The 14,711-nt window shown below is 33.8% G+C and overlaps 2 protein-coding genes across 2 annotated transcripts; one reads left to right on the top strand and one right to left on the bottom strand.

Annotated features, from left to right (window-relative positions):
* The first annotated feature begins 1,306 nt into the window (after positions 1 to 1,306).
* LOC149951651 (EPM2A-interacting protein 1-like) lies at positions 1,307 to 1,786 on the top strand. The gene has a single exon (XM_090169637.1). It carries the CDS (start codon positions 1,307 to 1,309, stop codon positions 1,784 to 1,786), a length of 480 nt encoding a protein of 159 aa, XP_090025763.1.
* Positions 1,787 to 3,574: 1,788 nt separating this feature from the next.
* Positions 3,575 to 12,831, bottom strand: LOC149951650 (L-xylulose reductase-like). Its single transcript, XM_090168121.1, has 6 exons — positions 12,587 to 12,831; positions 12,419 to 12,525; positions 4,634 to 4,831; positions 4,073 to 4,237; positions 3,885 to 4,005; positions 3,575 to 3,782 (listed from the first exon to the last, which is right to left on the bottom strand). The coding sequence occupies exons 1-6, from the start codon at positions 12,636 to 12,638 to the stop codon at positions 3,664 to 3,666; spliced, it is 762 nt and encodes a 253-aa protein (XP_090024247.1). The 5' UTR covers positions 12,639 to 12,831; the 3' UTR covers positions 3,575 to 3,663.
* Positions 12,832 to 14,711: the final 1,880 nt, after the last annotated feature.

Raw genomic sequence — 14,711 nt, 5'->3', positions numbered from 1 at the left:
GTTTTTTAATGACGAATAGTCGTTTTATGTTTTTGAAATATTAATATTTTTAATGATTAACCATTTCTACGGGTCAAAATACGTTTACTTTCGAATAAAATAATCGTATCACGGATAATGTGAAACGATTAACGGTACCGCAGAATAGCATACATTATTTTATTTATGGGAAGTGCAGACACCCTCTATAAGTGGATAACCATCGACTGAACGCCGAGCCCTAGTCGGAAGTGAAGCGAGGAAAATTGAAGTGGCCGAACTGAAGTCGACTTTTCAAGTAAATTTCGCTGGGGTGTCAGTGTCTGCTCACACAGTTGATGATGGAACTGGGGAAAATACGGCGCTATTAGCCTCGTATCGTACTTCAAATGTCATTGCAACGAACAATAAACCCTTCGATGATGTTCCCTACATCAAAAAGGCAATGCTAGAAGTGGTTGACTCATTGACAGTTTCGCTAATAATGACGGCAATAAATTCTGCGCAACTTTCAAGTACTACAGTTACGAGAAGAATCGAAGTTCTTTCGGATAACCTTACCGATCAGCTACACAGTGATTTGATGTCTTGTCTCGGAAATGAACGAATCAACAGATTCTATCGACATGGCGCAATTGCGTATGTTCTTCCCAATGGTATTCGAGGACTTGTCGACTAAAGAAGATCTTCTAGCCATTGTACCTATGAAAGGACAGATAAGAGGTGAAGATTTGTATAAAGTGGTGAAAGTGTACATAGACGAAAGAGGCATTCCATTACAAAAGCTCACCTGCATAAGCACCGATGGAGCTCCAGCCTTTCTCGGAGTCAACAAGGGATTCATCACTCTATGTTAAAAAGGTTAAGAATTTCTAATTTTTTTCCATTACCATTGCATCATTCAACAATACGCCCTTTGCTCAAATTTCCTTATATTGAATGAAGTCACGAAGCAAGTTATAAAAATAATTAATTCGATCGGAGCCAAAGCTCTTCAGAGGTGGCTGTTTCGAAATTTGCTTCACGAAATAGAAGCGCAGTATGAAGAGCTACTGATACATACGGAAGTAAGTTGTCGGAATAAGGGCGAGGCTCTGGAGCGCTTTCGAGGAGTTCTTCCTGAAATTAAGATATTCTTGGAATCTAGACAAGATAAAGTCAATTTCCTCTCAAATCCCGTTTGGCTCTTTAACTTGGCTTTTTTAACAGACTTAACGGCAAAACTGAACGAGATGAACTGCCATCTTCCACGAAAGAACAAAATCGTGAGTGAAATGCTTAGTTAGATAGATAGGTTTGTGGAAAGCCTCAACTTTTGGGTACGCCAATGGAAAAGGGAGACATCAAACACTTTCCAAATCTAATCGACGAGACACGAAAACACACGAACACTTCAATCGAAACTAAAGAGTTTGTCAATTATTTGCAAATTTTAATAGGAGAAATTGAACGAAGATTTAAGGACTTAAAAATTCAGCCAGTCATCAAGTTTATCAAATTTCTTTTTGGGTTCATAGACATCGAGACCAGTTTCAAGTTTAAGGACACTGAAGTTGAATTGGAGGTTATTAAGCTGAGAAATGACTGTGAACTTGGAGCAAGGCGTAATGAAGTTGAATTTTGGAAAATTGTCGAACCAGTGCAGTATCCGATACTAAGAGAGATTGCTAGGAAAATAATGGCGTTTTTCTCTTCAACTTACCGATGCGAATCAACGTTTTCGACAATGAAATTCGTAAAATGCAAATACCAAACCAGATTAACGGATCAGCATTTGGATGCCTGTATTCGCCTTTCAAATACATAATCGAAACCAAACTAAGAAAACATTTTAAATAAAACCTAAATATTGTTTGACAAATCTGTATAATCATTTATTGAATATTAACAATTCATTATAATTATTATCTAGTTTAGTATTTTCAAACCTATTTCTATAATATCCTTTTAAGTAATATAAGAAGTCCCCGTCATACATCTCTATTAAAAAATCATTCTTATCAACGTATTTTCTTTATGTTCATATTTGGTTTTTCTTTTTCTTGTAAAAATTATAAGATATTATGGCGATATCGATCTCCGAGATCACAAATTTAGGCACAACTGATCTGCATGAGCGTGAAACTATCAGATAAAATATATAACCTTCAAAAATCAAGTATTGATAATTGTTATTGGTTTTTACAATTATATATTTCATTATTATTATTCGAAATCATTATCAATCGTTTCTGTAACCCTTTGTGTTTGAGGCGTATTTTATAAGTATATTGTGTAATATTCATGTACAAAGGCGTATCCAGGATTTCATTTGGGTGGGGGTTTAAATTTTGCAAACCTTTTTGACCCTGGCACCTAGGAGCAACAAACACAACACCCCACACAAGGAGAACGCAGCCCGTCAAAAGTCGTGGATTTTCTTGTGTACGTTTTTCATTGGCTAGACGCTTTAGCCTGCGGCCGTCGGAAGGGGAAGATTGGTAAATTGTCTTCCCCCCGCCCGTAAAACGCTCAGCGTAAAGGCTCGTGACGCTCGTCCAATGAAATTCGTACACAACCCTTCGTTAGCGTATTTAAATGCTAGCTGTATTCTCCTTGTGTTTGTTGCTCCTAGCTGGCCCCCACTATAAGACAATGACATCAATCACCACGCTAAAATTCCAATTGTTTTGGCGTTATACTAATTATTTCTAATTAACTACGGAACTGAAAGCAGCGAAACTTTATAATTGGCTATTTTAAACGTAAACGCTTCGTTTAATAACAAAATTAAGGCGAAAATGAATAATTTGAAACTTTAACTATAAATTCAGGTTGAGATTTTCACATATTCTTAACCGATAATGTGTTTATTTATCCTTTTGGATATTCGTACAAATCCCGTACACTCTAGAGGAAAATGATTTTAGAAATCGAGATCAAACTTGAAAATGCCGAAATCTGGACGAAAATCAGTTCCAAAAGCTCAAAATCGGTTTCTGGTTACTGAAATCACTTTGAGATTCATAAGTAACAAATATCGGACCTATTGGGAAAACTAATATTTTGAGACGATTTTGAGCGTTGCTCTCGAATCTCCCTCGTGCAAAGAAAACCACAGACCCATAGACGCCGGTGGGAAATTGACAGACCCATAGACGCCGGTGGGAAATTGACAGACCCATAGACGCCGGTGGGAAATTCAACCATGATACTCTCGAAACATCCCAACACAGTCGGCTTCTCTAAGTTAGAAAAACATTCTTGCTTCAACTTGATCCATTTTGTATGAGCAGGACTTTATCTACACTATTCAACCTCTGATAACACAGAGAAGCAAATAAACAGTGCAACGGTTTGCAATTTCATTGGTTACGTAATACGTCACCTTATTTCTTTTCTGTAGCTTACGAAATTTGTGAATTAATATTTAAGCCTAGTTTTTGTAAATGTTTCGATTAATTTCGGTTAGGTTCGTACCATGGTTATATAGTTTGTATTTTTCTTGAAAAAACATTTTGCAGTTAGAGGATTTTTAACTAATTTAGCATGTCACGTCGTGTTTAAGACCTCAAATATTTTTGAAAAAGAGCAAAGAGTCGTTCCTTAATCGAGTAGAAATTAATTTATTTAGGTCTTAACAATTTTGAGGACATAATATTCACTATCAACGAAATAACATCATACTTTAATTATAACATTAAATTAGTTTTTCGGAGCTTGACCAGCCAGAAGTCCGCCATCAACGGGTAACGCAACGCCTGTCACCATCGAAGCTTTGTCACTAAGCAGAAACAATACCACATTTGAGACATCTTCAACTTCTAAAATTTGAAGAAATTGTGTTTTTATTATCAGCAGAATATTGGGATGCTGAACTAACGATGAACGATAATAAAACTTAAAACTGAGACGAGATATTTTACCGCAGACTCTTTTGAGCGGAGTAATTGCGCTTCTTTCCTCCAAGAAAGTAGGATTTTTGTCGACCAGACTTTGCATCATATCAGTTTTGACAGCTTGGGGGTTAACGCAGTTCACGCGGATCTGTAATAGTTATTGATAGTTTGAACCTTAGACAATCTCTCGGGTAAGCCTGGTAACACGAAAATACTTGGTGGGGTCCGAGTTCGATGGCCATTATTTGGCTGAGCTTATCAAGAGCAGCTTTCGTGCTGGTGTAGGCGCTGAAGTACGGTAATCCCCTGAGAGAAGCCAGGCTGGAAACATTCACGATGGAACCACCTTGACTCTTTGCCTTCATACCTTTAACCACCGCCTAAATTTACCAGTAAATAATTTTGTTATTTGTAATAATTTCAATAAGCAGAATCATGTTGCAAATGTTCGTTTATCAAAAACCAAATGAAGATGCAAATTTCAATACGTCACACCAGCTGCAAATGTTCAATAAGTCAAATCATGTTGCAAATGTTAGAATTTCCTTTGTACAAATGTCATATTTGATTATACTGGAGGTATAATTCCTGGGTTTAAGTGATAGATTTTCATGTAATGAAAAGACTTATCATGATTATCTAGCATCCTTACTCGTCCTAAAATTAAATTTAGTTAAGTAAAATGAAATAAAGTATCCTATTTTTTAATCTTAAGGCGTATTACGAACATTTGCGTCATGAACAAGGGATATTTATTGGCACTAATGGATTATTACCTGTGAAACGTTAATGACGGATTTAACGTTTATGTTTAACATTCTGTCGTAACTTTCCAAATTAATTTCATCGAATGGTTCCTGAGCCAATATGGCGGCATTGTTGACCAATAAATCGAAAGGTCCAAGCTCCTCAATCGCCCGACGCGACCCTTCCAAGTCCTCCAAATCAACGCAGAGTATTTCAAGCTTTCCCACCTACGCCGTGAAATCAGGAAACGTTAGAACTAAGCTTCCTAATTGTCATACGCGTCAAAGCAAGAATACCCGCAAGTACCAAAATAATGTTAGCATAGCATTAACCTCTGGAACTATGGTCGCGTACATCGAAGCTTATTTTTCTTTGATATTGAATAACAAATCGTAAACGCAGATCGCAATCGTCGTGGGGGAAAATCATGAAAAATCGATAGCCAAAGGGTATGTAAGGATAGTTTTAAAATCAATGCATTCTTGGTGAAAGTCACTCAGGGAATTATTAATGGCGTTTTGAAAATTACTGTTAAATTTTTAAGTGCTTGTACGAACATTATTTTAACCTAAAGGTATTTTCTAACTTTAAATTTTAAGTAAAATAGTGACGTAAATAACTCGTCAACCTTAATTCGAAAAGAACATGGCAACCATGTAATTGAGAGAATATGTAACAGAAAACTAACGATTGGACAGTTTTTTTTGTATGTAAAACCCTTAAATGGGGAGTTTGTTCTTGCTGTGTTGGGTGCTCTTATTTAAAACCATTTGAGCTCCGTATATCAATTCCAATAGGAGCTACGAAGAAAATTCGCTGACGCTCACTAACCCTTGGCGCAGGTTAAAAGAGTTAAGCATAGAATCAGACTGCAGCTTCTTATTTGTATTAAAAGTTTGAGCCCCGTATCTCAAATCCAATCCAAACTAAGAAGAAAATTCGTGTAGGCTCTATAAGCCTTGGCGCAAGTTCTGAAGAAAATTCGTGTAGGCTCTATAAGCCTTGGCGCATGTTACGATGAAAATTCGTGTAGGCTCTATAAGGTATAAGCCTTGGCACATGTTAATATGGTTAAACATAGTGTCACACGTATAGGCGCGGATTAAAAGATTTAAGCATACGGTCAGACTTCAGCTTCTTAACTGTATTAAAAGTTTGTGCCCCGTATCTCAAATCCAATCTACACTGCGAAGAAAATTCATTTAGACACTGTACGCCTTGGCGCATGTTAATATGGTTAAGCATAGTGCCAAACGTAGCCACCTTTACCTATATTCAAAGTTTGAGCCCCGTATCTCAAATCCAATAGGATTAAGCAAAGCGCCAGACTAAGTTTGGATCCGATATCTCAAATCCAATAGGATTAAGCAAAGCGCCAGACTAAGTTTGGATCCGATATCTCAAATACAATAGAATCTTATCTATTAATAACCCATTCTCCGGCAGATTTTTTGGGAACTTTCGTACTCTGCGTAGGGCAAAAACGAACGTCAGCTGTAATGTGGTTTATGCGTCGCCCAAGAGCCCCGAATTTTTCTAGGGCACCGAAACCTAGCACACCATTAGAAAAAACGTAAATACGTATTTTAAGATAGAACAAAAAGTTTTAAGTCACTCACAAGGAGACTACCCGAGGTGTAACTCATCGATAGACCTTCATGTAACTTAAAAAACCCCAAAGGGAAAAAATGCGATGGGCTTTAGTTTTACCATGGCAACCGAAAACGTTTTTGACAACTAAAATAATATATTTCTCTATGTAAATTAATATGGCAAAATAGATTGGGTAAATGTTTAAATTTGGGTAAATGTCTAAGTTTGGGTAAATGTCTAAGTTTGGGTAAATGTCTAAGTTTGGGTAAATGTCTAAGTTTGGGTAAATGTCTAAGTTTGGGTAAATGTCTAAGTTTGAGTAAATGTCTAAGTTTGGGTAAATGTCTAAGTTTGGGTAAATGTCTAAGTTTGGGTAAATGTCTAAGTTTGGGTAAATGTCTAAGTTTGGGTAAATGTCTAAGTTTGGGTAAATGTCTAAATTTGGGTAAATATCTAAATTTGGGTAAATATCTAATTTTGGGTAAATATCTAATTTTTGGTAAATATCTAACTTTGGGTAAATATCTTATTTTGGGTAAATATCTAATTTTGGGTAAATATCTAGTTTTGGGTTAATATCTAATTTTGGGTAAATATATAATTTTTGGTAAATATCTAATTTTTGGGTAAAGGTCTAAGTTTGGGTAAATGTCTAAGTTTGGGTAAATGTCTAAGTTTGGGTAAATGTCTAAGTTTGGGTAAATGTCTAAGTTTGGGTAAATGTCTAAATTTGGGTAAATGTCTAAATTTGGGTAAATATCTAATTTTGGGTAAATATCTAATTTTGGGTAAATATCTAATTTTGGGTAAATATCTTATTTTGGGTAAATATCTAATTTTGGGTAAATATCTAATTTTGGGTAAATATCTAGTTTTGGGTTAATATCTAATTTTGGGTAAATATCTAATTTTTGGTAAATGTATAATTTTTGGTAAATGTATAATTTTTGGTAAATGTCTAATTTTGGGTATAATCTAAATTTGGGTAAATATCTAAATTTGGGTTAATATCTAATTTTGGGTAAATATTTAATTTTTGGTAAATATCTAATTTTTGGTAAATGTCTAATTTTTGGTAAATGTCTAATTTTGGGTATAATCTAAATTTGGGTAAATATCTAATTTTGGGTAAATTTCTAGTTTTGGATAAATGTCTAATTTTGGATAAATGTCTAATTTTTGGTAAATGTCTAATTTTGGGTAAATGTCTAATTTTGGGTAAATGTCTAATTTTTGGTAAATGTCTAAATTTGTGTATAATCTAATTTTGGGTAAATGTCTAGTTTTGGATAAATGTCTAATTTTGGATAAATGTCTAATTGTTGGTAAATGTCTAATTTTGGGTAAATGTCTAATTTTGGGAATATGTCTAAATTTAGGTAAATATCTTAATTTGGGTAAATGGCTAAATTTTGGTATACGGCTAAATTTGGGTAAATGGCTAAATTTTGGTATATGGCTAAATTTGGGTATTGAAATTTGGATAAGTATTTAAATTTGAGTAATAATTTGAGTAAGTACTTAAATTTGTGTAAATATTTTAATTCAGGTAAATATTTAAATTGAATTTAGGTAAGTATTTAAACTTGAATAGGAATTTAAATTCAGGTAAATTGGATAAATTTACTATAAATATCAAAATTCAGGTAAATTGGGTAAATTCATATCTAATGTCTAAATTTGTTTTGATTTATCAGCTACTGTAAATTCTATGAAATTTTATCAGGTTTTTAAATTGAATAAAATTTCAGTAGGTGATGTAAATTTAATTCTATATTCGAAAAATCTCAATGTTTCCCCTTTTCAGTACCCAATTAAATTTTGTTTTAGTTTATCGTGTCTACTGCACTTCCTTATATTGCTAAATTACCACCAGTTATTCTTACCAAATAGTTCTTCCTCCTCTTGCAAAACGTATTCTGTTAGTAATAAACGTTTGCTCTTGAAAATCTTCTTTGCAAAAAATTTTTCATTGTCGTTATAGAAAACATAACTTCCATTGAATGACGGAAATTCTAATTTTACTATATCATACAAACATTGAGCTCCGTTAATTGGATTAACATCTATCTTGAATTTCCGAAATCAACAGAAAGAGTCGGTCAGAGCCAAGATAATATAACGACGTACCCTAGATTCGAAATCTCGGCGTTTCTCGATAGCCCGTTTTCTCGTTAGGCTTTTACTGAGTTCGCGCCGGAAGCAGGGTGAGAAATAAGGAATTTCAATAGATAACCCAAAATTATATTACTCACCTTTAGTTTTCTTTCGTTTAGAAATTTTTTTTAGAGCTACAGGCATGATCCATTATTGTTTTAAAACAATATAACGCAAAAATATCTGGTATCTTGAAAACCGCAAGTCAAAACCAATTTTTTTTTCACTAAAACTTTTTAACTAGATGTCGGTAGCCCTGCCAGCAGCGGCTCTATGGAGGCAGTTTTTTCCGACTTCCGCCGGGAACTCAGTAAGAGCCTGCATTACGTGCAAGGAGCTTGATTTCCAATCTAGGGTACGTAGTTATATTATCTTTGGTCAGAGTGAGTGGTCTGATGGCTCTGATCGACTTTTAACTGGTGACCAAAATAATGTGACGCGAAACTCACGATAGCTCTAATTATATTGAACGTAATTCATCGCCAATACTATTAATATCAAACACAGCCGAATACAGCAATTTAAGATATTTCACCCAATTTACTTCATACAAACTTATTCAATTTACCAACATTTACTCAATTTCACAAAATTTAGATATTTACCGAAATTAGATATTTACCCAAAATTAAAAATTTTACACGTACTTAATAAAGCTTTTCTTAATAAATTGACATAACCTGCTCAATTTTATTCAATTTAAAAACCTGATATAATTTCATCCAATTCAAAGTACCTGATGAATCTAAATCAATTTAGTAATTAGATATGAATTTACCCAATTTACAGTACCTGATCAATCTACCTAACTTTGGACAATTGATTTGAATTTACCCAATGTACCCGAATTTAGATATTTATAGGAAATTTACCTAATATACCCATTTAAATTTAGATTTTTACCCTAATTTATTCGGCTTTATAAACCAGAATAAGACTAATTTTTTATCCTAATCTAAAAGGTAGGGTGAAAAATTGATTTAGATTTTTACCCCAAATTAGACATTTACCCAAAATTAGACATTTACCCAAAATTAGATATTTACCCAAAATGAGATATTTAACCCAGAATTAGATATTTACCCAAAATTAGATATTTACCCAAAATTAGATATTTACCCAACATTAGATATTTACCCAAAATTAGATATTTACCCAAAATTAGATATTTACCCAAAATTAGATATTTACCCAAAATTAGATATTTACTCAAATTTAACCACCTTTGTTTAACATTTTTTTGAATAATTTCATAAGGGGAGCCCTTAGAATGTTCTATTTTGCCATGTTAATCGAAAGGCGACTAAGGGTATGTAAGGATAGATTTAAAATCCCTTCCTTTACATATTCTTAGGTATATCAGTTCATTCTTGGTGAAAGTCACTCAGGGAAAAAAAACATGGCAACCATTTTATTGCCAGAATATGTAAGCAAAAACTAACGATTTGACAGTAAACATTTGTTTTACTATGTAAAACCCTTTGCTTAATTTCAAAGTCCTAATTGCGAGTTTGTTCTTGCTGTGTTGGGTGCTCTTTTTTTAAAAAATGGAAAGCAAGTAACGCCATCTTCTAAAGTTAGTGATCCTTATAAATTTTCGGTCACTTCAAGAGTCTCAGCTGACAATTATTTATATTATATTATATAATATAGCTTAAGTAACCTTTATTAATACTAAAATGGAAATATTTATTGTATCATTCAGATATCGTAAAATAATAAAAACCAACCATTAATTATATTAGCAATAAATAAAAAATTATATTAGCAATATATAAAAAATTATATTAGCAATAAATAAAAAATTATATTAGCAATAAATAAAAAATTATATTAGCAATAAATAAAAAATTATATTAGCAATAAATAAAAAATTTTATTAGCAATAAATAAAAAATTATATTAGCAATAAATAAAAAATTATATTAGCAATAAATAAAAAATTATGTTATCAATAAAACAATACACTGATGGAACGTGGTTGTCGTACTTGTATTTAAGAGATAATGAAATAAAATTAATAGAAATTATGTTTAATTCAGAGAAAACGGCATGGTATTAGAAGATAAAACTTATTTTATACAAGACGTTTCGAGCCGAGGCTCTTCTTCAGTCGTTCGTTAGTTTTAATTTGATTTAAAATTTTTTACCACGCGCCATATTCAAGTTCTAATATCACGCGAGCAGAAGGTTAGCGTGTTAAAAAATAAACAAAAGTTTTACTGATTTTAACAATTTACGTGTGTAATAGAATCAATGTAACCGATAAATCCAAAGTATATGTAAGTCAGTGTGAATTATTAAAATATAAATATAAAATAAAATAAAATTTTAAATCACAATATTACCCCAATTAGTTACTTCTTGACATCCTTTATCTAAATTTAAATTACCTAGTTTACGAATATACAATCCTTCATAGAATTTTCTTTTGTACCAATTGGTTTCCCGTTTTAAAATTTTGTAATCATCCCATTTAATAGAGTGGTTTAACGTAGACCAAATATGTTATGAAATTCCGTTATTCATATCGCCCTTAGCCACGCAGGATTTATGTTCACGTATCCTGTCTAAAATGGAACGTTTTGTTTCACCAATATACGTTTTTCCACATGAGCAAGGGATTTCATAAATAACGCCTCGAATGGCGGAATCTTCTATTTTAGGTTTTAAATGAGAAATTTGATTTTTTAGTATATTAGTGGTTTTTGATACTAAGTTTATTTTATAATTTTTCAAAATACGTTTAAGTTTCTCTGTGGTTTTAGGTATATAGGGTAAAACTAAAACCTCCTCTTTAGGTTTACTTTTCATATCAGAAGGCATGCTGATTAAGTTTCTGTCAAATATGGTTTCTATAAGTGTTTTTGGATAATCTGATTCAATTAACTGATTTTTAATTTTTAATTTATCCGCAATTGGGTTATCAGATATGGATTCAATATGGTGTTTTAAACCTTTTACGACTGATGTTTTTACATGGTTGGGGTGGTTTGAATTAAAGTTTAAAAAGGTTTTTGAATGAGTAGGCTTTTGGAATAATGAAAAGGTTAGTTTACCATTAACATTTTTAATAAATAGGTCTAAAAAAGGAATTTCGTGGTTAACTTCTAGTTCAAGAGTGAAGTGAATAGAGTTATGTAAATTATTTAAATCATTGTGAAAAGTCGTTAATGAATCCAAGTCTCCCTTCCATACAAAAAATATATCATCCATAAAACGAAGCCAGCAAGCCAAATGATTTTTGTCCATGTCCGACCCAAAAATGGTATCCTCTAGATTTTCCACGAAGAGATTTGCTATAACCGGTGATAATGGATTCCCCATTGCTAGGCCGTCTTTTTGTTTATAAATTTGGGAATTAAAGTCAAAATAAGTACTATTTAAACATAATTCCGAAAGCTTAAGAATTGTATTGATTTTAAGAGGAGATCTTTGTAATAAATTAGGGTCATTTCTCAATTTAGATTCCAATAATTTAAGGGCTTCATTTATAGGGATACTACCATACATATCGGTTATATCAAAACTCCCTAAGACGTCATTCTGGGATAAGACAGGGCAATGGGATTTTAGTTTTTTAATACAATCTTCAGAGTTTTTTAAACAAGAATTATTGTTTCCAATTAAAGGGGAAATTATATTACATAAAATTTTTCCCGTGTTGTACGTTGGGTTTCCATATGAAGCTACTATAGTTCGTAGTGGGTTATTCGGCTTATGAATTTTGGGTTTTCCATAAATATGAGGGGTCTGAACATTGTCATTATAGAATCTAAATCTCTCCTTTTCCGCTAACCTTCTGCTCGCGTGATATTAGAACTTGAATATGGCGCGTGGTAAAAAATTTTAAATCAAATTAAAACTAACGAACGACTGAAGAAGAGCCTCGGCTCGAAACGTCTTGTATAAAATAAGTTTTATCTTCTAATACCATGCCGTTTTCTCTGAATTAAACATAATTTCTACTAATATTCACCATGGTAAATAATAAGTTTAATATAAATAAAATTAACTTTATTTTTAAGTAAACGTCTTAACAAGTACAAAAAAAAACAAATAACCTGAGCCACTTCTTGTTGCAAAGTTTCCAAATGACTAAGTGTTCTGGAAAGGGCGACCACTTCAGCTCCACATTGTACCAAATGTTTGGAAATTTGTCTACCAATCCCTGGAATAATTTCCCACATTTTAGAATGACAATTAAACTGATTAATTTTAGTAGCACATACCTCTCCCGGCGCCAGTGACCAAAGCGCGTTTTCCCGTAAAATCAATGTTCATTTTCAATTCGTTTTCGAAGGCACCGTTACTTTCGACGTCGAGCTAAGACTGATAAAACCTCTGCGAACGCCTCTACGACTGCCACCTCAAGCTTGGTTTCCACCTGCGTTCGTCAAAATGCATTTTGAAATAAAAGCGTTATAACGTAAATACGTCCCAAGGTTGAGTGCCGTGCCGTTTTATGCGCTAGTTAAAATCAAGGCTAACAGTTCTACCCACTTTTATTCCGTAAAATAATATCATGTTTTCATCATGGGAGTCCAAGGTTTTCCCAGTACCTAGTCTTTCGCATTTTCGGAGTTAGGGAAAAGGTTTCTCCAAAAGCACCCTCTTTTTTTCATTGGTCCTATTATAATTTTCTTTTGCGAATTGTGATTGTACGTGAATAATCTTCGACGTTTGGGACGGACCGAGTGCTGAGGGTTACGGTAAAGGTCTCAATGGCAGGGTTTCCACCAAATGTTCACGGTATACGTCATAGAATCATTTTTCGATCGCATCGGGTGGGTTTCGAACTGAGCCCTCCTGCATGACAGGCGAGTGATCTACCACAGAACCACCGATACATGTACGGTTCATTGAAAATAAAGCTCAACTTAAGCGGAAGAGTATATTAATAGTTTTTAAAGTCTAAATTTTTTTACGTATCACATTTTCAAGGTCAAATCTTAATTTAGCGCAGTCAGCAAAGATAAGAGGGTTAAAGGATAGAACCCGTGGGTAGTCCACTTAGTTAGTTTTTTGTCTATCGGTACTTTTGAACCGTTAAGGGTCATTTATGAATACAATTTCAAATGGTATACAACGCACTTTTTTCGTTTTACTTACTTTACTCGTAACTTCGTTATTTATTTTACGTGTTTTCTTATCGGCTTTAAATGTGTGATACATTTTCATTAATGTGGTTTCGTTGGTTTTATATTTTGAAATATGCGCTGTTCTTTAGCCCTCACTATTCAGTTAAGGTTTTTTTGTGTGCGTTATAAGCCGGGAATTGTTAAAGGTAAGGTTTTTTTGGTTTTTACAACCAGCGTGTCCGTCTGTGGGTGTGTGTGTGTGTTCGAATTTTCGGGGCAAAGGGTAATCACGGCGTACGCAGTCGAACAACCGTTTTAGCAGTTTAAAGGTTGGCAAAACCACCGTGTGACGGTAAGCGTTAGCGGATAAATTTGCGATTGCGTTCGGTTTTTTTTTTCGTTAACCCCCACCGTCGCTACGTTTATTATTGGTGCGTATTCTCCAACTCCTTCTTATTGACTTTTGGGACGGACCGAGTGCTGAGTATTATGGCAACCTCTCAACTTCCAATGGCAGGGTTCCCACCAAATGTTTACGGTATTCGTCTTAGTATCAATTTGCGAGCGCATCGGGCGGGATTTGAACCCGAGACCTCCTGCTTGACAGGCGGACGTTCTACCACAGAACCACCGACACTTGTTGCACTTCGTTGAAAATTAGACCTTCAGCTTTATCGGAAGCGTATTTAATAGAGTAAGAAATTTTGGTTTAATTGAAATAGAATTGAAATTATTGCATCGAAGAAATTCTAATATTGCGTTTCTCTATTGATTAAAAACAAATGCGCCACCCAGGTTTCGAACGCAGACCATTCGGCTTGGCAGTCGAGCGCTCTACCACAGAACCACCGATAGCTGCTTAGTTTCACTGAAATTAAGACACGCATCGTAAGCATAGTAGGTAATAAAGTCTTTTTTTATTAATGAATTTATGAAGGCCTAATCTGGTTTTTTTACGAATGAAATTTTAAAAGTTAAATCTTGTTTTAGCGCAGTCAGCCGAGATAAGAGGGTTAAAGGGTAGACCCTGTGGGTGGTCCACTTTGTTAGTTTTTTTATTATTTATTTACGGGTATTCTTAACGACCTATATATAGTTGTGTTAATTCAAAGGAGATAATTTAACGTTAATTGCTTTAAGAGCTGGCGGTTAGTCAAGTGGCTCTCTGTGCTTTGTTGATGGTAAGGTTTTTGCTTCTTGTAAATATATTTGGTGTGGATATTTGGATATGTACAATTTCAAACGCAGTCAATGATTTCCTGGGTGTGCGAGTCAT

Source organism: Leiobunum rupestre, chromosome 3 (assembly GCF_980474605.1).
Source record: "Leiobunum rupestre chromosome 3, qqLeiRupe1.1.hap1, whole genome shotgun sequence".
NCBI lineage: Eukaryota > Metazoa > Arthropoda > Arachnida > Opiliones > Sclerosomatidae > Leiobunum > Leiobunum rupestre.
The sequence above is the reverse complement of the archived record's forward strand: the minus strand, read 5'-3'. Positions and strand labels throughout refer to the sequence as shown.